The sequence below is a fragment of the Xenopus laevis genome, chromosome 4L (assembly GCF_017654675.1).
Source record: "Xenopus laevis strain J_2021 chromosome 4L, Xenopus_laevis_v10.1, whole genome shotgun sequence".
NCBI classification, from domain to species: Eukaryota; Metazoa; Chordata; class Amphibia; order Anura; family Pipidae; genus Xenopus; species Xenopus laevis.
The window spans coordinates 80,670,289-80,695,908 of NC_054377.1; the positions used below are offsets into that span (position 1 = coordinate 80,670,289).

The window sequence follows — 25,620 nt, forward strand, 5'->3', positions numbered from 1 at the left end:
AAGGTAATAAGGATGCCAAACTAGTGATTAGCATTTTTTAGCCAGCTTCAGTTGGAATGATAAAAGCAAAACTTTGAAAAAATGCTGTTTCCATGGGTTACTACCCATTGTTCTGTTGATAGGCTGCTGGGAGGGAAGGGAGGGGCAATATCACTCAAATTTGGAGTACAGCAGTAAAGAGTGACTGAAGTCACATGACTGGGAGCTCCTGGGAAATTGAAAATATGACTAGCACCATGACAGATTTCAAAATTAAATATAAAAAAATCAGTTTGCTCTTTTGAAAAATGGATTTCAGTGCAGAAATCTGCTGAAGCAGAACTATTAACGGATGTGTTTTAAAAAAAAAACATGTTTTCCCATGACAGTATCCCTTTAAGAGCCCAATTTCCTGTATTTAACTGGAAAATGTGTTTCACAATTGCGCTCACTGCACTATCCATGCGAGGGGGTGGCCATGTAGAAGCCGCCTCAGGTAGATTCTCACATAGAATCGCCACTGAGACAGTACTTATATAACAATATAACAGACACAACAGAAATACTCACACACTGCTCTGCAGGACACCAATAAACAGTGACGGAACTACCGGGGGAGCAGGGGGTGCGAGCGGGACAGGGCCCGCACCCCCTCAGGGCCCCCCGGCAGCCCGTGCGCCAATGAAATCCGGTGTGTATGGAGGGGGGCGGGGGCCCGGCTGAGCGTCACCCAGGCCCGCCCCCCTCTAGTTACCGCACTGCCAATAAAAATGGCTTATGGTCTCATGGTAATGTTTAAATAACCAGAAGAGTTTTGGTGAAAAGAGAAACACAATGACATACTGTAGGTAAGGCAAAATGGAAATGTCTGGAATTTAAACATCATTTGTAATTCCTGTATTCCTGCTGAATTATATGTTTATTAAAATACTGGTGTTTTAAGCATCTGCAGCCCATAGTGGGCACTGTAATTCTACTTTTCATGGGTGTGGCCATTTAGCTGTAACAGGCAAATTGGGAATTTACCCCTGAAGAGAATCTAAGTATGTAAGATATTTGGAAATAAAAAGCATTCTGTTTTTTTAATCATTGATAGAAATATTAAAAACAAGCATGCAAGCAACCTGGGGGCTTATAGAGCTAAATGCTTCTGAATATGGATTTTAGCTTTTATGAAACAGCGCGACTTTCTGTATGAAAACTGTTTAATACCAATCTAACACCTTTAAGCTATTAGGTTTCTCCTGTTTGACATTGACCAAAATGAGCTGCAAGCTGCACATCACTGTCAGACTTCTTGTATGGTGTAGGCATGCCAAAGCTAAGCGACAATAACACAGTTGCAACAAAAAGCAAGTTTCTGTAACTGACAGGAGCACAAGCCAGTTATCAGAAGAGACAAGTACAGTAATCTTTCCTTTACTGATCCCCATCAGAAATCAGAAATAGTGTGAGGGCACAAATGTCATTTTGCACAGCAAATTATAGAGAGGCAGGCTGGGATCTGCAGTATATTCATGTGCAATGCACTTCAACAGGGCATTACAGTGAGAATACTGACAGTAACCAGTGTGCTTTCCTATCTGTAGCATTGAATACCACTGTCCTATGTGCCTTAGCCTTACCAGTTATTAAATACTTCTGCTTTGATGATAGTGATAAGGAAGGAATTTATTCCAAGTACTAAATTAACTTTTTGAGAACAATGTAACTTTTGTAAAACGTGTATATATTAAAGGATTTATGTAATCTATACTGTGGCAGGATAGCCTAAAATGCACAGGGAAGTTTAAAAAAGCCTAAAAGACAGCCAAGGGGCCTGTGGAGCCTGAGACACAATCAGCAGGAAAGCAGGAGCTGCAAAAGAGTGTGTGAATCACACAGACCTGTAAGTGTAAAATACTTTGGTGGTTTAGTAAGGACTTGGGTCAAAAGCTCTCATGATAAAGAAGAAAAAAACAATTGTGTTAGATAGTTAGAAAGACCAGGAAAGGTCTCGATTTTGTCATTTTGGAGGGAAGAAAGCCTAAATAAAAATTGCTGAGGACGAGCTTTTTGCAATACCATTATCTGCAATCAATACTTTCTCTCTCTTTCTCTATCCATAAACTGGTATGAGACCTTTTATCGAGAATGCTCAGGACTTGGGGTTTTCCGGTCTTTCTGTACTTTGGATCTTCATAACTAAAGTCTCCTAAAAAACCCTTTAAACATTAAATTAACCCAAAAGGCTGGTTTTGCTTCCAATAAGGATTAATTATACAGTATCTTAGTTTGGATCAAGTACAAGGTATGGTTTTATTATTACAGGGAAAAAATAAATAATTTTTGTAAAAATTGGATTATTTGGATAAAAAAGGATCTATGGGAGATGGCATTTTTCTGAGCTGTATGGATAACAGGTTTCCGGATAACGAATAATGGACAAGTGCTGTGCTCAAATTGGATTATGTAGAAATACGATGTATGCACACACTCCGATCACAATTGCTGTTTATTAAGTAGAAAGCAGTATAACAAAAACATCAACATTTCGGATCATGGTCTAGAACCTTTGTCAAGATGCACAGCCAATCCCCGCTGCAGTAAAGGTGGCCATACATGGAGAGATCCGCTCGTTTGGCGATGTCGCCAAACGAGCGGATCTCCCTCCGATATGCCCACCTTGAGGTGGGCAATATCGGGCTGATCCGATCGTGGGCCCTAGGGCCCAACGATCGGATCCTAACGATGCCTAACGGGTGGTCAGATTGCGGGACCGCATCAACGAATAGATGCGGCCGCGATCCGACGGGATTTTTTGTCCCATCCGATCGAGATCTGGCCGACTTTCGGCCAGATCTCGATCAGTGAAGCCCGTCGGGGGGCCCCATACATGGGCCATTAAGCTGCCGACACGGTCTGTCGGCAGCTTTTATCGGCCCGTGTATGGCCACCTTTAGTATCTGCACACTCTAGTTCCCCTGACATCACCACAAGCGTGCACACAAGGTAGCTGGCCAGGTTGCCTAGGGCGTCTGGCTGGCTTGGCCTGCAGTAAACCTTACCTGCACTTTATATATCAAAAACATTGGAAACATAACTACTTTAAAAAAGAGCTTTCCTTTATGTTTCTAAACGGTGGTTCAAAGTCTAAACATCACAATGATAAAGGGGACCCTGCAAACCAAGTTTGCTTTTAGGCAGAATTTGTCTTTTTTGGACTCATGAGACAGAATGAAGCCTTTGGGAGTCAAAATATCTTTGCTTTTAAATGTCTTTGTTGTGTTAGAAGCCTTGCATCTGCAGACAGTTTTGCTTTTTTGGAAAGACTTTGGTTCCTGTGACAGAAAACAGCATCAGCTGCACTGTGGATCTTTCCACAGACCCCTCTTGTTAGTTTACATCACTTTCCATAAAATAAGGGCCATATTCCAACATATATTTGCAATTAAAAAAAAAAAGAAAGTATAGTTGTAAAGAATGGATGGTGCAGAATGGTGTATGGCCATAAAAAAATAAATACGTTCAAGTCCCCTTCCACCACTTGCATACTCTTGGAGATGTGACTGGTGGCAAACCCACCTCCCTTCTCATGCAGATGCTTAAACTATGACTCTGCAGGTGCTTACTACCCCTGGTAGTTGGGGGACAACAAAGACCTAAACAACTATAAAGCTAGCTATCAGTTCCCGGTACAATAAAGAACTATGTTTAGACATATATAGAAGACAGCATATGTGTGTGTATGTGGGTTGGTCCAGTTACCTTTGTGCTTTAAAACGAATAATACCTTTTTTCACTGCACTTACTTAAAGTGATAATTTCAAATAACATCACATGGGGGAATTTTCACCTTGGAAGGCTCCACCACACTTCGCTCAACTTTGGCAGACGTTAATTTGCAGTGCATAAGCTTATTCATCATAAAGTTGCACCAGCGAAAATTTAGCAGCGCAAGCATTTCTAAGCGAACCTTTGCTAGCGTTGCTTTCTTCCTAGTGAAACTTTGTTAACACACTACTGCTTAGGTCAATTTAAATACAGTAGATCGATTGTCTGAATAAAAATTCACCAGTCGAAAGGGTGTTAGGGCTGAGCTCTTATGCTGTACTCTACACCTTTTAGTATATTGCCAATGTCCCTGCGGACTGTCTTTTTTGTGAATTTTCACTAGCGACGGCCACTTTGTCCTTTAGTAAATCTGTCCCATGAAGTTGTTCTCTGTTAAGCTCTAAATAGTCAAACTATGCGTTTTTAAAGCTTGAATACAAATGGCAGTTCAAGGACAAGAAGTCATGTCACTTATTATTAAAGGGATAAAAACACTATATCGCCATATATTCAAGAGAACATGTAGAGAACCTTTAACAAAGGCTGGGATCCTTGCCCCCAATAATATTTGCCCCAGAGAGAATGATATGTGTTCATTCCATACATCATGTAGACAATAATGAATATACTAGTTGTAAAAATATGAAAATGATTTCTGGGGGCAATTTGCTGCTGTATCGGTGCATCATATGACACTTGCACTAGTAGAAGGCATAATGCACTACACCCACCCATGACATATGTTATTTGTTCAACACCAGACTGTATAGAAAGTTTAACAATAAAAACTTGATTATTTTGTGGCATGTATTTTATAGATTTCCACTAACAAAAAAGTGAACTAACAAAATAAATGTACTGAACATGTCACTTACCATTTTCAGGCTGCTCCTTAATGTCAACCTCACTAGGCTGGCTTGGACTCTCTGATTGACTTGAATCTGAAATACCAAATTAAGGGAAAATTACCAGTAGGAATCATGGAATATATGTTGAATAGATCATATTTCACCATATAATCATAAAGTTTCCTATTGTATTATTAAAAGTTAATATTTAGGAAACAAACTTGATTTTAATATAATATATAATATAGTATTATATATAATATTATAATATTAATAATAATAATACAGGTATAGAATCCCTTATCCGGAAACCCGATATCCAGAAAGCTCCGAATGAAGGAATGGCTCCCATAGACTCCTTTTTATCCAAATAATCCAATTTTTTAAAAATTATTTCCTTTTTCTCTGTAATAATAAAACAGTAGCGTGTACTTGATCCCAACTAAGATATAATTAATCCTTATTGGAAGCAAAACCAGCCTATCGGGTTTATATAATGTTTAAATGAATTTCTAGTACACTTAAGGCATGAAGACCCAAGTTATTCGGAAAACCCCAGTTCCCGAGCATTCTGGATAACAGGTCCCATACCTGTAATAATAAACACAGATTTATGGGGTTATTTACTAAAACCCACACACCAACTCTCTCATATTTTGCATGACCAAAAAGTCTTTCCGTGCAGATTAGGGCATGTGTGTTGGAAGAAGTCAGGAAATTGCTCCCATACCCCAGAAGCTGAATTCACCTGAATGAGGGTCAACTAGCTTTACATTGTCATCATCCCTGGGACCCAAACTCACCCTCCACTAATCTTGGATCTGTATATGGGGCTTCCTTTTCTCATGTGCTTAACAGTGTCTGCCTGCAGCAAAGCCTGATACAGACAAACGGATTCCAGTTGGTTCTGTACTGTGCAGACTGGCCATTTAACTTATCACTTAATGTTTTTTGAACTTTGTAATTTTAAACTTAAATACTTTAAGCCACCATGCATAACCAAGGGCTTGTTTCCATACACAATGTATAATTGACAATAATATCAAATCATTACTTTGTGTTGAGACATCAGCTCAAATGTAAGTAGATTGATTGATCTGTGCCAAGCTAAAGTATAAACACAAGTTTCTATTCAGCGATCTTTGCTGAGAGGTAGCACAATGTCAGCAATCAAACTCTATCTTTTATGTTGTTTTAGTTTAACCTCTTTATACACAATGCTGTTAGGTACACTGCCATGTATTTGTGCTTGTCTCACAGAACCAAAACACACTGGCAAGACATCTCTGAATCCTTATCACTGAAGCCTTAGAAGAAGAATAAATGAGCCCTGCTCAGAACATGTCACAATGTGAGTCACTTACACAGTGCAATGTTCATTTATGGGAGTTCTTTATCACTTATCAGTGCACTAATACTCCACAGGCTCATTTATGAATGTAATGCTGCTTTAAAAAAGGGATATTGCCATTTTTCATTATGCAACCTAGTTTTTCCCCCAGCAGGAGATCATTTCATTCTTGGCATGTCATCAGTTGGAAACTGTGCATCACATGGGCTTAGCATAATTTCTGCACAAAATAATGTGCACAAGGCTATTCCTGGGGTGATGCAGGGAACACACAAGTATAGCCCAGAGTATTAACAGTTACTATATCCTTAAAGGCACATTAATGATCCAGAATCAGTGTGCAATTTTCAGATGCAAATTACTATTTTTTTCCAGCATCACTGTAGTACATGCAGAGTTGCGTTCACCATGGTTCCACCATAACTGTAAGCCATACATCATAATGACTTGTGTGCACACCTATCCATGATTCAGGTGCAAATTGTAGTATTATCAGAGTGGGGATTATGTCTAGCATGTGCATTAAAAACTGCAATGGCATCCGATTTGCTGGGCACAAGTTTGAAGTGCCTATTGGCACAATCCCCTATTGAAAACGTTACCACAACATCCATGGTTATAGTAGCTCTAACAATCACCAGTGTCAGTAGGCAATTTATGTCAAATACTTAAAAAAACTACTAACTTAGCAGTACACTATCCCCCCAGTGGGCCCCAATTATTAACCCATTGCTTACCTGGGGCCCTACAAGTAGAAAAAAAGCCTGCCACACAAAACCACACCCGTGGGATCTGCTCTGATTAAACAATCTCTATTTATTGAAATTATCATATTGAACAAGGGGCTAAACAGTAATAAAACTGTTAAGAGAAACACCTGTACTTTCCACAAGTTAAACACAGTGAAAAATGTAAAAGCATCTGTCTATAACCATTAAACGTCACGGCTTGTTTAAATAAAACACTGTTTTCAAAGTCTTTTGATTACTGCAGAGGCTAAAACACTGAACATGCTTCAAAAAAGGGTTCTAACTATGGGTATGTGTACTGTCTATCTACTGTAATGCAATATGCCATGCTAATATATCATCTATTACATATATTCACTATTCAGCCACCAAGGTTCATATCAACAGAATATATGAATCTTAAGTAGAACTAGTCTTTTTTACTAAAGTAGGGCAATAGTTAATCAGGTGAATAAATTAAAATATAGCCATACATAATTAATGCAAACGAAATATCTAGATTGGAAGCATTTCCATTAAATCAATATGATCACTTAGTGTACCAAAATTTGCAAATTCAGTTGATATTGAATTTCAAGCATTAACCTAGTCTTATAGCATGGATGTATACGGTTAAATTGTAAACATATCCTGGTGGTTTATCTTCTTTCTATTGTCCATTAAATTTACAATAAAATCTAAGAGCACATTAATGGGTGCTACCATTTTGCCTTACGTGTGTCATATTCCATAGATGGCCAACACACCGATTTATGCACAGAAGGAATGTTCTATGCACACACTATAAAACAATATCCTGCAGAACTGCAGAAACTGCACTTGGATATGCATTTTAGCAATTACTTTGACTTGCTGTTAAATGGGTTCAAAAAATTATAATAAAAAGCTTGCCCCCTAAAACGTAGCAAGCTTTTCATATTTGTCAAAAATCCATTCATGAAAAAAATGCTTAGGAACTCACTTTGTTTGCCTGATCCTGGATGCTCAAGCCTTAAATCTGTCCCATAGATCCATTTCCCAAAAAAATATATTTCCTTATAAAAAAAATCTAATATTTTTGCAAGATTATATGGCATCGCATAGTAATATATTTAAAATTGGTTGTGTCCATCAAAATGCAAACAATAATCTTAAAACATTCATTAGTTGGTTAGTAAAATATGCCAAGGTAATTCAACAAAAATTACTTTTCATATTCATTTCCTTGTGCAAATATTTAACATAGAAATAACAGTGAGAAAATTCTGAGAGTATTAGATTCCATTAAGGCAGGGGTAAGGCAAGGTTGCCAACCCACTTAATTTGTTCTAAACACCCCATTATTGGATCATGAACTCACAGTTATGTACAGCCAAAGAGACCAGTTAGAATTTAGTGTTCTACAGAATATTAGTGCAGCATTATTGTAAATGATAATCAGGTTACTATTTACTTTCCACAAAATTCTTTCTATTTTAACTGTACATCTCATTATTTTTAGACCTAGTATATTAGATATATATATATAGTCGGGCAAATATGAAGCCAAGAGGACGCCTGGCCATCTTTAATACACAGTGCATGCCCTGGCTCAGTTGTCCACTGATAGAAACCAATGGCTTTTGGTCTGTTGAACTTAGGCACTTCAAAATTAATTATTTACAAATACTTAAAAATGGTTCAGTTTAAAGCTGTCACTGTGCCATGTTATCAAAATAATAAAAATTAGAGAATATGCAAGCTCTTCCTTAACCCTTTCCTTAGTCATTTTAATAACCTTCTTAGGTGTAATATTTATTAATCCTCAAATTTATCTGGTCAATGTTTTTAAGGTGAAAACTCAATTTTTTAGTGGAAAAAAACCCTATTTTTTTTTGTGATTTATTATACCCCAAAGCTAAACATCTTAATCGAAAATACTCCATCTCAAACCTGTCAAGGTCATGTAGAAGTCAATGGCAGATGTCCCTGAAGATGTTTCTAACCAGCGCAGATCATAATGTCAAGAAACATCTTCAGGGACATCTGCCATTTACTTCTACACAACCTCGTTTTTTTTTTTTAGCTGGAGTATTTTCAGATTCGGCTTTTTAGCAGCTTTGGGATCAAATACATCTCTAAAAATTCTAAGTTTTTTTTTTTCCTCTAAAAAGTTTTTCCCTTTAAAAACTTGACCAGAAAAATTTAACGTTTAATAAATAGGTCGCTCATTGTCAACCTCTAGGTACTGACATATATATTTTTTATAAATTATGTTTTATCATATAAGGCTCTGTTTTACCAATATATGATGTTAAACTATTCCTTATAATCAATTTGTTTCTTTTATCAGTCAGTAAAGAGGATATGGAGCACGTAATTTAGCAAACATTTAAGGTTATTTAACAACAATGTAGCTTATTCACTTTTTAATGTACATGGTAAAACTATGATACCATGATGTATCCTTTAGTTAATAACCACATAGAAAGAAATAATGGAATGCCTAAGTCAGGTAGGATTTACATCCCATCTATTCGCCAATATCCACAGAGCTTCTTTTGACCTAAACTTCTGAAACTTCTGAACTTCTGAAGCTGGTTATCCGGGAGAACCGGGTAGGCAAAATTTGGGGGCATGATCAAATGACAACGTTCATGACATCACTGTCCATGCACACATGATGTTTTTTTTGACAGGAAGAGCATATGCGCAGTAAACATCAGAATGTTTACTGCACATATGCTCTTCCTGTCAAAAAAAACAAATTATTGTGCCTGCACACACAAACTTTTTAAAGGAAAATCTGAAAGTTTGGGGGAATTGCTTTCAGTGTCTGGAGATTGGGTGAGGGTCATCTAAATCTGAGGAGGAGTTGACAGCTCTGCATCCACGCTCCCCTGTGTCTGTGCTTATACACAGGCTCAGAAACAGCCCAGGGCTTTTCTTCTCCTTCATTTTCTATGCAGGCAGAGAAAAGCAAATGTGCTACAATCTGCTCCTTCGTACATGTGCACTGGCAGGCATGGTGAAAGCTTGTGAATGCACACATGAAGGAAATTTTAGCACAAAAATGCTGCAGTATGCATTTTTGTGATGAAGTCCACTCTAGTATAGGATGTAAACTAGTTCAATTTGGGGACCAAGGGGAAGCTACATTTATTGAGTAATAATATTTGGAATTGTTGTAAGGTTGGCTGTAAGGAAGAATTCATAAAAATTCATTGGGCTTTATTTTTGCTAATTTTTCGGGCTTACCATAGTGGCATAACAAGGATGTCAACATTATCTTCATACCAGTTACTCTTCTATATTTATATTACAATAAATTATTGAGCCACTACTACTACTACTATATTTTGATTTTTTTTTAACATCACTGCGTAACCCTATCCTTTATTAGATGTTGTTTTCTCTTATAAGCTTACAAAATATAATCTTCCTGCTGCTTCATATCCTGTTTGCTCTGTGCTCTTGGAAACAAAAAGTAAACATATCGGCTATGCAATTAAAAAAGGTGGAGGTTACCCTTTAACTGTGAGAAAAAGATACTTTAAAATACACATTTTTTCCTCAGCTGCCCTCAAATAGCAATTCAGGGGTAAATCCACTAGGTGGTTTCTGTTCACCTACTTCCTGTTGATATACTACTGCACTGGGCCTTGATAGGAAAGAGCAGATTTATCATGTGGGGCCATCCCTCCAGAGCCCAGGGCAGTGCCATGACAGTGGGAGGGACACAGGATAAAGCTTCCTTAGATAACTGCAGAAACTAGAAGACACAAGGTAGATTTTATAGCAGTCATATGTCAATTAGAATTTTGAATTAGTTAGAATTCGTTTTTCTAAGCCTTATGTTCGCCTTTAAGTCCACAGTACACTTATCATTTTGCTTCTGTGTCATAATTATTTAAATTGGTGCTTCACAAACACGATACATAATGCTGGGTATTTTAACTGTCTAAAATTCTCTTTAGAAACAATTATTTATATCTAGAACTACATGTAGAATGTTATTTCTTTTAATAAATGGTGCATCCATTTCAGAAAACAGGTTTTGTTCTTACATTTTACAGTTGAAAGAAAAATACTAACGGGTTGAACTCTTGTTTACGGACTAAAAAAAAAGACTTAAGCTTTCACTTGTTTGTATTCTCCTCAGTGGTGTGCCATGCATCAGCAGCTAAAAACAAAGAAACTTTTAGATGCTCGGACAAAATGCAGAAGCTCCCCAAACAACGAGGAGTGGTGTGGGGGGAGGGGTGTGGGAGCTTTCAAACAACCTGACAGTACATTCAATATGGGAGTGATGACCATAATGCATGCAGAGTCCCCTCACTAATTAAATATGCATCGGCAGAGTTTTTGATCGATGCAAGCAATGGATCCAATGACACACCTGCAAAATCTCGTTCAGCGCTCTAAGGAAAGGGAAAATACAAGCTGCCTTCTTATCTTTGTTTTCAAAGGCTCTCAATTTCTTTGCTTAGATATCTAATTTAATTCTCTCACCCCTCTGCAAACTGGATTAAGAAAGTCAATACTGCCTTTGTACATCATGCAGGAACACACTGCTTTCCTTTTATTCAATTTAGACTTGACCTTTCGACCAAGATAATGACAACTGTCTGGGAGTAAGGTAAGGCCATGAGAAATAAGGCAGTACCCTATAGATCTTCCTGTACAGGTGGGTCAGGCGTCTGTGCTTAGAATAACTTACTTGCTTAGTACAACACATACAACTCAAACACCACACATTACATTGTCTGCCTGAAAATTACTAATGTTTAATACAAAAACATATTCCCACAACAAACTGACTTATAGGAGGACAGAAATTTATTTTAATGCTGTTAACCATAAAACTAACAAGCGTTTAAAATTAATAAATAGGGTTGTTCTCTTGTTATGTTTATTTAACAGGCATATTATGAGCCTAATTTAACTCACATGGGGGAATGTTATATGTTTTGCTAGAGCCAAAAAACGACTTCCTTTTGGACGTAGTTTGCCATTTTCATCTCAAAGTTTTGCAAACATTCGCAGTGTATGTAATAAAATTTCACAATTGAAAAATGTTTTTTGTAAAAAAATATTTAACAAAACTCCAGAGCAGCTGTTAACACTAATCCTTTACTTAGCGATAATGACCAATGTTATATTCGCCAGCAAATGATTTTACATTGCAAGCAGAGCTAAACATTCGAAAAGACGCCATTTTAAATAAAGCAGGTGACTTTTAAAGTGGACCTGTCACAGACAAAAATCTGTATAATAAAAGCTATTTTCAAATTAAACATGAAATCCAATTTCTATTTTTTATTAAAGCATTCATAGCTGTTGTAAGCTCATTTAAAAATCTCAGCTGTCAATCAAATATTGTCTGCCTCTCCTCTATGCCCTGGGCATAGAGGCAGGGCAGACAATTACTTTCACTTTCCATTCAGCACTTCCTTCATGTCACTGCTCTCCCCACACTCCCCCAGTTCTCTTTACCATTTAATTGTGTAGCCAGGGCATGGGGATGGACATCAGGTCCCCCATTCTGGTGCACAAACAAGATTCTGAGATGATACAAGGCTTGCCTTAATAACAGTGTCCACTAAATGGCTCCTGAATGCTTGCTATAATTATGAATTCCCAGACTGATGGAAACAAGATTCATATAATTTATATAGTGTAATTAAAGTGCATTTTGCTTGACTAATGTAATAAAATAGGATTTTGAATATCTTTTTTTGGGTTACGGGTCCCCTTTAATTACACTCCCCCTTAAGATTGTACTTTACTTGATGTTTACATAAAAGTAAAAGTAAAACAAAAGGCACTAACCTGGCTGGCAACAAGATATTCCAAACCATGGGCATAACTACAGAGGAAGCACACCCAGCGGCTGCAGAGGGGTCCATGATGTATAGGGGCCCATGAGGTCCTAATTCATATACAATTTAAATAAATATTGGTAAAACTGGTCAACCTGGGGGCCTGAAAAATAATCTGCTGTGGGACCCAGTAATATATAGTTATGCCACTGTTCCAAACACAAGTTTAAAAGGGCCCAATAATAACTTCTGCACAACAAATACCCTTCTGTGTAGAGCTGAATGAAATACTTGGACGAGATTTATTGTGTAGCTGTTTTTCAGCCAGATAGCTATCGGAGAGACTGTTGGGCAGACCTCATACTTGGGCAGATAGCTGCCAGCTCAGTCTGTATGGCCAGCATTACACAGACAGCTTTATACAGACAGGGTTTATCTATTACCTCTATCCAGGTACAGCACAGTAATCTAGGACAAAAACAGTACCTTATCATCTATCCAAAACCAAACTAGACATGTTGTCAACCCTCTGATTTAGCAATGTTTTGACTGAATGCACTATACATTTGCATACTTAATTTTTTTGGGCAAAGACATGCATTTAGTAAACCTGGAAAGACTCAGTATGGATGGATTTTCAATAAAGGAGAACTTAACCCCCCAATAAGAGAAGCCCCGTCTACTACCCTAGATAGTCCCCCCCTCCCTGCTTCCCCCTGCATAGTTCATTAGTCCTGAAAGCATCCCTAACATCATGCTTACGTATAGCGCAGCGGAGCTGATGGGCACCATCTTCCAGATCGTTGGTCTTCTTCAGATCCCCTTCCCTTTGGCAATTCACTGCACTTTTGGCACATGCGCAGTTGCCAAAACGACGCCCCCTTACAGAAGTAGACTGAAGATCCGGAAGATAGCGTCCATGAGCTACTCTACTCTACTTACAGCATTATCAGGCAGATGTAAATCTGGCTAGACATTTGTGTATTTTGTAAAATTGAAGATTGTTCCAACCAAATGCTACATGGTTTATCTCAGGAAAATTCTACTTACAGCATTATCAGGCAGATGCCATTTGCTCATGTAACTAGGTAGGGACCTATCATCATCATAGGAAATGGTCACTCATCTGATGTTTACGGGCCAATGTATACAGGCCCACAGTAGCGGCAATCACTTTGTTATACAGTATAAAGAGTATGCTGAGGAAAATGGAGTGATAATTAAGGGAAGCAATCAGGACATATCTACCTCAGGATGGCTTATAATATTTACTTTATAATACACAAGAGCCATGAATATCCTGTAAATTATATCCTTATAAATGGTGAGTTCTGATGTCATCAGTTATAAACGGTGAGTTCTGATGTCATTTCTGTCACATGACTCACGGAAACTTGTGTGTATTATAGTAAATATAATATCCCCAGTTGCAAAATATGAGGATATTAGAAGTTACCTTGGAGTTCCACGACCTGTATAAAAACACTCGGCCTTCGGCCTCATACTTTTATATGGTCATGAAACTCCTCAGTAACTTATAATATCCTTATATTTTACAAGAGGGGGTACTTTATTCACAATATATAGTCTGCAGTCAACAATAAAGAAAAGTAATACACATAACCCTTCGGTGTGGTTGCAGTTATATATAAATTTGAATATTGAATAATCCCAGGCATGAGTTTTGGGTAGATTACTTGATTTACACAGAAAACAGTTATAAGATTTTCAAAGCTCTCATAGCCATTTTAAAACACAAGCATTATTCTGCACAGTATGATCATATTCTAACCTCGTCCTTTAACATACTTACAGAAAAAACGATTTAGGCAATGTGCTTCAGCATTTTATATTGCAATTTAAATTCATCTGACTATTTCAGTTAGAAAAAGAGGAATGTGGAATTCTTGAACATATGCAATATTCTGTTAAAATTAACTGAAGAGTACTATAATAATTGTAAATTGCTTCCCACTCTATTACTTAAAATGCTTCAAATGTTTAAATCACTCAATTTATAGGTATCATTAAATTATTCTGTATAATGTTTGAGTTACAAATTTAGAAAAATGTGTCTGAAATATACCACCTACAATCTAGTTGAAAGCCTAGACCAGGAATAAAAACTCGAGAAACATTAAACTCGAGAGAAACATTAAACTCTTTGCTCAGAATAGCTGGCATTTGAGTCAGTAAATGCCCCTTTGTAATGTTTGCGGGGTTGTTGGGCACCCACTTCCACTGCAGCACTGTAACCCTTAAAAAATTGAGAGATTGATAAGGATTTAGCAGTACTAGAGACTAATTACAGATTTTAGAGAAAGTTTAAAGGACTTTTTTTGCCTACAGAACAGGGGTTCCCAAATTTTTGGATGTAAGCAAAATGCCTATGTGCTCTTCTAGATGCTCCTGGAAGCTCAACACAATACTCAGAATGAGATGTTTATTGAACATTTGCTATTCTAGATATTCTTAAAATCATGACTGGTTGGCAGTGTTTTTCTATACTATTTCGGAAGCTTTATCTGTTTGGACAACACCTTAAAATGAAAGAGTCTGAAAACCACTTTCAATTGAAGGCAGTATTGTACAGTGCCTCATAGCAAGTAAAAAAGCTAAGAGCATGTTTCTATGCCTGACAGGTAAGTCGAAATTAAAGTGATGTGAAAACATGAAATTAATTTACACAGACGGCTTAATTCCCTGTCCTTGTGCTGGCCACCTACTACCTACTTTGTATGGCACTGCAGTATTCAGACTTCTATTAAATACCTACTACTAAATAATTACCCATGTACAAGTAGAAGTGATCACTTTTAGCTTTCTAATTAGTGTTGCTGTTCCCCTTTTAATTGGGAGTAAAGTGCACAGGCAAACATAGAACTAACTCAGGGACTAAATTATTCCACTGTTACCTAACCAGTAACATTAGAGGAGAAAGATAAAAAAAATATTGGATGGCTGGAATTCTTTTCAATAACAGGTGGCAACCCTGTCTATTGTATAATCATAATTTACACTATGGTGTTGTTTATGGAAATAAGACAACTCATTTCATATAAAAGGGCACAAGGTGACAAACAGCCAAAACGAGACCAGGTATATAATTAATATTATCTATATTATAACAAAATGCATTATATAAAATCAAGGAAGAAACACAAAGTAAAAATGTGGAAATGTAACAACATACCTAAGTATCTGCAACCTGTATCTCCAGCTATTGCTGATTTAGAACCCATAGTGAACCCCAATCGTTGTCAGCTAAAATACACTGGTACAGTATACAAAAGTGTATTTGCAAGCAGCGAAAGTGTCAAATAATTTCACTGCAATGCTGAGGGTATCATCTCTGGTTTTGCAGAGTCAACTGTTCTATGAAATCATCCCAATGTTTTTTATCTTCAGCACTTTCTAAGGATTTATGTGAATATGAAATGTTTTACTGGCAATAGTAATCACTACAAAAGAACTTAGGGAGCAGGCCTTCATGCCGCTGAGATTTTTCAGACAATATCAGGATGTTTATCAGATGATTTAACATGATGATGTGAAATGAGACAAAGCTTGTAAGCCATTCTTCATATGATTAGTGGCCTTTTTTTATTTTCAGTAAAAAAGCAAAAGCTTGCAATGTGTGTATCTAACACTTTAGTTGGTTTAGGTATGATATTATTGAATTTTAAGCTTATTTTGTCCACTCTCTCACACAAATGTTATCCAACAATGTTTAAAATAGAGGAACTCTAAGTTAGTGTTTTATTTAATAGGCATTCAGCCAACCATCAGTTTAAGTTCTTTCATATGACCTTGAACATTAAGCTTAAAGTTCACCTTCTGACTTAATACAAACCCAAGTAGTCATCTCTAATTGGTCTACACCACTTACATATTCCCCCAAAGCCCTCAAGGACCATTGCCACCTAGAATGATGAGAAGAGACTACAATAGGCCACTGGTGTTGGCACAGAGTGGGCAGAGACAGCTTACTTTTAGCTATTTAGAGTTAATTGCATTCATGAATACAGTATGTTTTTAGCCTATACTTACAGTAATTAATAAACATTAGTATAAATAAAATTTATAAATGATATTGCATTCTCCTATTACATGCTGTAAAAAACTTTATGCTAATGGTAGCCAATGTTTTTCAGTTCAAGCCCCATTGAATGTTTAAGTTTTGGCCAGGGACCACATCAGCTCATAAACTTAATAGAGATATTGTAACATATTGATGTCATGCATAGTTTCTGTAAGGGCTTACACTGTTGGTCTATCGGGACTAGGGCCTGGTGGGGACGACCGCCACAGGGATGCCCGCAGCCCTAGTCATATCTCCTCAAGTGCAGGTCCTCTATGGCGCACGCGGCTGCTCACTTTCGGGGGTTTACGGGCCGGGCATGTGACGTCATCACACCGAGTGGAGCAAAATTTAAATATTTTAAGGGGCTTTGAGCTCAAACTTTGATGCTTTTTCCACTAAAGAATACAATGTTAGTAATTTGATTTAGGAAGATCTATGCACTGCAGTGCACTTCGCTTGGTCTGAGCTGCGGAAGGCTGGCGAAAGGGGTAACGTTCAGTAAAATCCGCATTTTAGTGGAGTAGCATCCATAGAGTGTGAATATGCGCCTATCTTTTTCACTAGTGAATAGGTGCCTGCGTCGTTAGTAAAATGGCGATGTGCCTGCGAGCAGTAACACTGGCAAATTGTCGCCAGCGTTAGCCACTTCGCCCTTTAATAAATCTGCCCCTAAATGTCACCCTAACTAACCTCCAAGCTGGGCTTACTCTAATAGGATTGAAGTGAGAGGAGAAATATGTACCTGAGTTATATCAAAGGAATTACAGGTAGAAATGAGCAGAGGCTTAAACCCAGAACTCCAGTGAAATAGGATTCTTATGGCAATGAAGTTAAAACTTAACTTTTAATACTAAAATAAATTAAAATGTACACTTGTATTAAAAACCAAGGTGTATAGTAAAAGTGAAGCCCTCAAAGGAGTCAACCCTACAATTTGGGAACCACTGATGGGCTAATATTTTTAAGAGAAATATAAGGAAAATATTTGTGTATTAGAATTGACTTACAAAACGTTACATCTGTTAACAACCATTATTGGAATCCAGTCATCTCCTTATTAAGTGAAAAGCTTTCAGACTCTTCTCTATGTTACGCGTCATTCTTAGTCAGTGGCATAATAATGTTGTTAAAATTTTACTAACTCAAGCATTTCTCTAGAAAGTCAAACTGTGCACACTTTCTGTGCACCACAAGTCTGACTAAAAGCATAATAGCACCATTCAAACATCCTTCCTCTAAGACATTTAATTGGATAATTGCACCATAAAATCTTCCCAAGTGCATAACTGATAAAGAAATTAGCTTTGGATGAAAAAGTGGCCTTTCAAAGGAGCTTGAGGTTGGTTCATTAAAATGTTTGCTCAGGCCTATATTTTATTTGCACACATGGTATGTATTATAAAACTTAAAGAATATGGTAGATATCTGTTTGTGGTTTAAACAAGCATTTATACATTCAAGTGGGTGGTGAAAACATAATTTCCTACTGATATACTAAGTATTACTCACTTTCTTATTAGAGAATCTGATTGCAGTTGGATTGCTTATCAATATAGTCAAATGTATGAGACTGCATGGTGGTCTAAGGGTTAGGATTCACATCCGCTGAATTCTAATAAGCGTAATTAGAGCAAATTAGTAGTGCATTAAGGTGTATATGGTCAAACCATTTTTTATGTGGTGGATGTATATATATATATATATATATATATATATATATATATATATATATATATATGTATATATATATATATATATATATATATATATATATATATAACTTATGCACTATGAATGTACAGTATGTATATTATCTGCCAGTTTTCAAGCGGTGCTCTACAAGTGAAAGATATTGATCAGTTGCTTACACTTGACACAGACAAAAATCAACAACACTTGGCTATAATCCTAGAGTGACCATGAACTTTAGTTTGCTATCCACAATAGTCAGACTAACCAGCATTGCAGATTTCAAATAAAATAAACTCCCCTAGAGATTACAGTGGTTGTAAATTGCATTTTGAGAATATATTTCTCAGAACTACCGTGTAGCAGGCATATAGGAGAATATTTACTAAAAACTCAAATTTATCTCATATTTTTATTAAACCAATCTTGACCAAACTCCCATCCACAATTTTATCTTATTTACAGTATCAATAAAATAACTCGAAAAAATTTGTTTGGGAAAAAATTTATAAAAGCGAGCGAAAACTCTAATCGTACAAATTTTTCGGATTTGACGCCACAAATTTTTGGGGTTTTTGCTCGAAAACCCCACATTTTTTGGATTATCAGATGAAACCCAGCACAGACCACAATATGTAAAAGGGTCCTCTCCCATTGGCTTCTACATGATCTCGGCATGTTTGAGATGGCGGATTTTTAGATTCTGACTTTTTACAGCATTTCCAGCAATTCCATCCGATCCCAAACCAACCCAGTGCACCGTCTTTATTTATAATCACTTATATATTACTGGAGGTGACTTGGCATGCACAAGTATATAAATAAGTGACTCAGAGAAGCACTTGGAATCAGGTTACATTAATTTTCTGTTTGGGTTCAGATCCCCTTTAAAACACTGTTAAATTATATAATAATTAATGGGTAGTATTTTATAGACTTTTGCATGAAAACTTCTTTTGACAAAATGATACTCAGTTAATCCAGTACTCAAGTGTTCAATAAGAGATTTTGCAAGTCTTCCAGTCAGCTCAGTTCAACCATCGATCCCAAATTATAAAGACGACACCAAAGGGGACATCTACCAACCATGCAAAATTATTTAACTATTAGGGCCAGCTTTAATTCAGTGAGAAAAAGGTTTATCACATGAAAACTCATGGACTCATTTGAGATGCAATTCAATTCAGAGAAAATGATCTCATGTTTTATCATGAGAAAACGCTTTTGTAGTCTATGGGAAAAACTGGAACTGAATTTGATGAAAAGTTTTTTTTCTCCTCAAATTGAATCTTGTCAATGGGTTTTCACGTGATAAACCATGAGATAACTTTTTCTCACTGCATTGAATCTAGCCCTATATGGGGGCATATTTATCAATTCATTCATTTCTATAGGATATTTTAAAGTGTACAGTATTTATCAATGGGTGAAAGTCCACCCTTTGATAACAATGCCTTTAAAAATTAATGGAGAGTGGTGGAATTTCATACTAGTGGACTATGATGATCTCTAACTTCATTCTTTGATAAATATACCCCTTAACATAAAAGAATGTCCTTAGATTCCCGTTTAAGGCCATTGCAAATGTAGCATGTCAATCACATAAGTGGCAGGAATACAAAATGCGGCATGAGCCATGGTCTAAAAGGAAGTATTTTGGACATTTTTCCAGCAATTACCAACAGCTAATTATTTAATTCACTTATATTATTTCCTTATGTCTGAATTAATTTCCCTACTCAGACTGATTCAGTACTCTTTGGGGGACGGGTGGTCCCTTTACCCTAAACCTGCCCAAGAAGGCATTGTCTTTGCATCTTTTAAATATCACAACTAAAGTCTATGCTTACATGTCTCCTACTGGTATTACAATTGTTGTAATTGTCTTCACAGAGACAATTTTGCAGTGATGTATCCTATGCCAATACATGGTAATCAGCATCATAATGCCTGCACCACTAGGGCCGGATTTACATAGCAGGCACCCCTAGGCCCACTGCCGTTCGTTGCCCCTGTCCCCTCCTCTTTATCCATGCAAATTTTCATCAACGGGACCGGAGCAATGGGGATTGGCACATGGGAAATCTTGAAAAATTATTGTATCTCAAGCGAATCCCCAGTGTTTATGAACCAATTTGGCTGTAGTTGGACAGCATCCCCCCCCCCTTAATAGCCTGCCGCCCTAGGCCGGGGCCTTGGTAGCCTTTCCACAAATCCCTGCCTGTGCACCACTTCATTTTTAAAAAACATTTTTTTGAGGCAGATAGGGACCTTATAGGGGTCATTATACTCCACAAATGCACACCCTAATTAGTCCTAATTTAAAAAGATCTTGTGTCTGGGATCTAGCTGCACACTGCATCTTGCACTGGTTTTACAGCTATGTCCTTACCACATGTCCTATGGGCTCTGTTGTGGCCCCTGTCCACCAGAACTCTCTAATGTTCACATCTAAAGTGCAATTTAGGGGATGGTCAGGGGTGCCTCCCTTGCTTCCCCATGAATACTGAACTCAGGAAGCACTGTATTCATGGGGAAAACACAGGTCTCCACTTCTTTCCTGTAAACGTTTTTGCAGTGTGAGAGATAAGCAATGCAAACACAGGAAGATCATTATGCAGACAGAGCTAAGGATGGAATCAACCTCAGGACCACAATGTGAAAAGGCAGTAGTGCTAATTGCTAAACATTTACTATTCATTTTAGAAATGTATCTATTCCAGACCCATTCAATTACGAAACTAATTTTAAAAAAAGGCAAAAGTACTGAGTATATTACAAAATAGAAAATAAAAAGGGATAATAGGAAAAATAGGAATGTTTTGTCAATATTCGTGTAATATATATTCATACAGGCATGACAGTTTAAATTAAGGATTGTTCTGTAATTTCTGGGCTGGGGTAGTCTACAGTTTATTCTTTGAATACTTTTGCTGAGGTTAATAATGAAAAATGACATACTGAGGTGGGATATTGATTCAGGTGAATGCAACTATTAGTGGTAATGCTAAGCACAATCTTCTTTCAAAACAGACTGCATAGCTTTCATGCTGTGAATTGTAATTAACATGGAGGGGACTCTTATTATGTCAACAACTGGCAAGAGAACCCCTGAACAGCAGGTGACCCCAAACATGTGACGTGTGTGGCAGCCTGGCTTCTTTTCTCACTGGCTTAGCACACTGAAAGAGCAAACCGAGAGGCCCAAAGGCTGTATATTTCACAGGATCCCATGGGAAGAGTGGGATACAGCTTCCTTCTGCTTCCCTGGGATGGAGCCAAAACCTTTCCAGAGGCTCTCTTTCTGTCAGAGGCTTGCTAAAGGAAAGGAGGGGAAAATACACTTTCTACCAATCACCCACAGGACTATAAATCTGACATTTCCCACAGTTTCTTTGAGAGTTAAATGTTGCTGTGTCAGTAATAAGCACCACATCTTGTATTAGTATTATGTGAAAGAGAACAGGCACATTTTCGGGGAAGCCGTGATTTTGTTCACTGACCAGCAGTTTTAAAGACACAAAGGATTAAAGAACAGATATGTTTTCATTCTGTTGACATTAAACAGAGGGAACAATTATTCAGCAAAGTATTTACTCTGAAAGCTGAAACAGTGTATGGGAAAATGGAATTGTTAATCCACAGAATTACCACAGTAGGTGATATGTTGAACAGTGCTACCTTTATCAGCTATAGGCATTTCTGACATGCTTAAGGCATATTAAAAAAAAGTAAGCCATAAGTCTTAAACTAGTATCTTGTAAGCATTAAACAGTTGGGCATAATTTAAACATGGCAAGTGGTATAGGACAACAAAGCAGGCATTTTTATCTGAAGCAGAATACCTCAGCTGAAGATAAAAAATGCATCTGGGAGAATTGCTTGAATGTTTTCATAACTTATCAGCAGAATATGATTTTTGTTATGGCCCATTGTTTGTGTGTGCAGCACTGATCATTAACACATTAAATTAGGTATCAGCAAAAAGAATGTGTCAACTTTTGTAAACTTTTAAAACTAAAATAAGTGATTAGGAATAAAATATGTGTTTGCCCTACTTGCAGATGCCCAAAGAGTGCCTTTATTCCAACATCAAAGAAGTCATTATGTTGGCAGTAGTAACAGCTGAGCCTCTGGACAGGATACAGATGGACAGGAATGCACAAAAAGAACAAAGAACGAAAATAGACACCGGAAAGTACACAATGCATTTGATAACCAAATGTTTGAAATAAATCATATTATTACAAATTCAGTGCATTGATTAAAAAAGCACCACTCACTGTGTCATTGAATTGCATGCTCAAGATGATCATACCACAGATCCTACACACCCTTACAGACTGCTATTTTCTCCATTTTAAACTATTTTAAATAAAAATTGGAGTGAAAAAAGGGCTAGTAACGTTAATTAGTAAAACTGCTGTATATTTGCTACCTCCCATGCAAAGTGAGCCCTACACATGACTAACAGGTAGAGCTACAGAACATAATTTTTCAACTAAACATGGCTGACACATGGTTCTTAACCATTGCCCCACCAACAATGTAGATTCTGCATCATCAGCATAGTAAATTACATCCTGCTGATGGGGCTTTTCTTCCACCTTTCTGGGTTTACATTTTACCCTTTTGCAAAAATATGTGTTGCCTAGAATAGTTCTATCACCAAAGTGCACCTACAGCCAGACAAATGATAGCAGGGAAAGGGTTAAGCTGTACACACTGCGCAATCTGTAAAATAAAAGAATATATTTATACAGTCATACAGTCACTGACTTATCTGTACATTGAGAACGGACTCAGAGTAGAAAGAACCATTGGTCAAAAATACTATGAAGGATAGTGTTCTATGTATATAATTCATGTCATTAAGTTGTATAATCACATTTACTTTACAGTGCTACGCAATATGTTGGCGCTATATAAATACATGTTAATAAAATGTTAATAATAACAACAATTATATACATATATAGACACACATAATTCAGAATAAATAAAGTAGAACATTTTTAAATGACTGGAAATAATGTAAATCAAACAGAATTACTGATTTCATATACTTTATAGTCTGTTTGTATATAGAGAGACAGAAATTCTGTACTGTGAGTAAGAATTCCTACTTGGAAATGTGTAAAATAAAAAGAATACTTATTGTAGAATGCTGTTTCATATTCTATATTTTTTTACTATTATTATTTCTCTGCTGTCAGAGTGATTGATGTCCAAACAAATGTCTGTTCCAAGTCATATTTCAGATATTAATTAACTGAAACAAAATGTCCTGTGCTGCTTCTCCCTGTCTTGGCTCTAGCTTAGCCAAAGCCACCCTTTCTCACCTATCCTGACAAAATGATTTGCCTGGCTGTGAAGAAAACCACAATGAGGTAAGGAAAGCCTCTAGAAGAATGAAAATAGAAAGTGTCTAAAACTTTGGCAGAAGGACACTAAATAAAATAAGAGTGGTGACTCATTCTGGCAGTGAATCCGCTTCAACCCTTTCAAAGGCTTTGGCAAGTGGCCTCAGAGGAGACCCCGTGCTTTTGCCAAGCCACGAAACACCACAGTTATTATCACAGCAGTCATCAACAAAACAGATTTTGTAAACTCACTTGTTGGCCCATGGATTAAAGAAGTCAAGTGAAAAAAAAATCACAGCTGTTTTGAATATCCTTTAAAGGAGAAGGAAAGCTACGGAGGCATTTTATTGCCAATAGATTAGCTGCAATAGTGCAAGCTAGAATGCTATATTTATTCTGTAGAATGTTTTACCATACCTGAGTAAAAAGCTCAAGAAACTCTCTGTTTGTTTAGAATAGGAGCTGCAGTATTAATGTGGTGTGACATCACTTCCTGCCTGAGTCTCTCCCTGCTCTGGGCTCAGATTACAGTAGAGAAGGGAGGGGGTGGGGAAGAGGAGCAAACTGAGCATGCTCTTGCCCAGGGCAATGAGGTTTAAGCTGAAAACAGGAAGTCTGATACAGAAGCCCATGTGTACACAATAGAAGGAAAGAAATGTGGTGTTTCTTTTGACAGAGGACTCAGAGCAGCATTACTTTGGGGGTTTACTGGTATATTTAGATGGACCTTTTTCATAAGGCTTACTTAGTTTTAACCTTTCCTTCTCCTTTAAACTTGAAATTAAGGGAAGGAACCCTAATATACAGTTACACTGATGTAAAATCTTGCTTTTTATCTTATTCTTGATACAGTGTAAATAGATATAAATACTATAACAAAACACTGCACTGGAACAATAAGAACATTTATGACAAATCTTTCTTTTATTTTTAAGATGTGCATTTTTAAGGCGGTACAAACCACAGAGCAATTCCACTTGGTATTTTAATAATCGCTAGGCATTTGTTTGCATAGTAAAAAGAGTGTTTATATTAATATGCCCTTATACAACATGGAGACATATTGCAACATGAACTGGAGAGTTGGTTATGTAACTAATGCACATCTGTTCAAGTGACCTCTAAATGCCCTAGCTGTTATCTATTTGTATGGGATTTTGAGAAGCCAATTGTTTTCTCTAGCATTATTCATTGACATCAACAGGAACGTTTTTAATGACTAAAAATATATATATATATATATATATATATATATATATATATATATATATATATATATATATATATATATATATATTTATACTCTTTTCAAGGCTCTCTTTTTTCAGTAACACTCACTATTGGGTAAAATATTTTAAAAAAAATATGCAAAAACAAAAAAAATCATAGTTCATTTACACGTTGCTCTCTTAATATGTGTCATCCTATTTTTTAAGAACCAGAGCTATTACAGCGAGGGGAGCACTCTTAATAGATCAAAAACAAAAATATTCTTTGAAAATTGATATTCTTCAAAAATGAAAATTAGTTTTTATGGTAATATTTAGTTTATGGGGTATTTTTTGATTTTTACATAACAAAAATGACTTTACTTGGCAGTGGCTGGCAACAATAATATTCCTAAACAATTTTAAATGAATGTACAAATGTATTTTCCATTCATTATAGTTTCCCAGCTATGAACATGTAGTGCTCCAGACATGTGAGTCATGTTCAGACGTTTCGGGACAAACAACTGCCCTTCCTCACTTAAGGAATGGCAGTTGTTTGTCCCGAAACGTCTGAACATGACTCATGTCTCTGGAGCAATACAATAAATTTGGGAACACCCCACATTTGATCAAGGTATTGGCTTTTCAATTTTTTGCTATACGTATAACTGGTGGAGGAGGAGGCCAGTACCAATACCTTTCCCCATTACTTCGTATTTTTGTATAAATTCTGGTATGATTGCCTAGACTGAA

At 36.8% G+C, this 25,620-nt stretch overlaps 1 protein-coding gene across 7 annotated transcripts in view; it reads right to left on the bottom strand.

Moving 5' to 3' along the window:
* LOC108714237 (nuclear factor 1 A-type) overlaps positions 1-25,620 on the bottom strand; it is a 229,730-nt gene that overhangs the window by 107,837 nt on the left and 96,273 nt on the right. For all 7 annotated transcript variants that reach the window (XM_018258267.2, XM_041590407.1, XM_018258266.2 and 4 more), the window contains exon 3: positions 4,668-4,733. In XM_018258267.2, the coding sequence (XP_018113756.1) occupies positions 4,668-4,733 (66 nt within the window). The remainder of the gene's footprint in view (positions 1-4,667; positions 4,734-25,620) is intronic.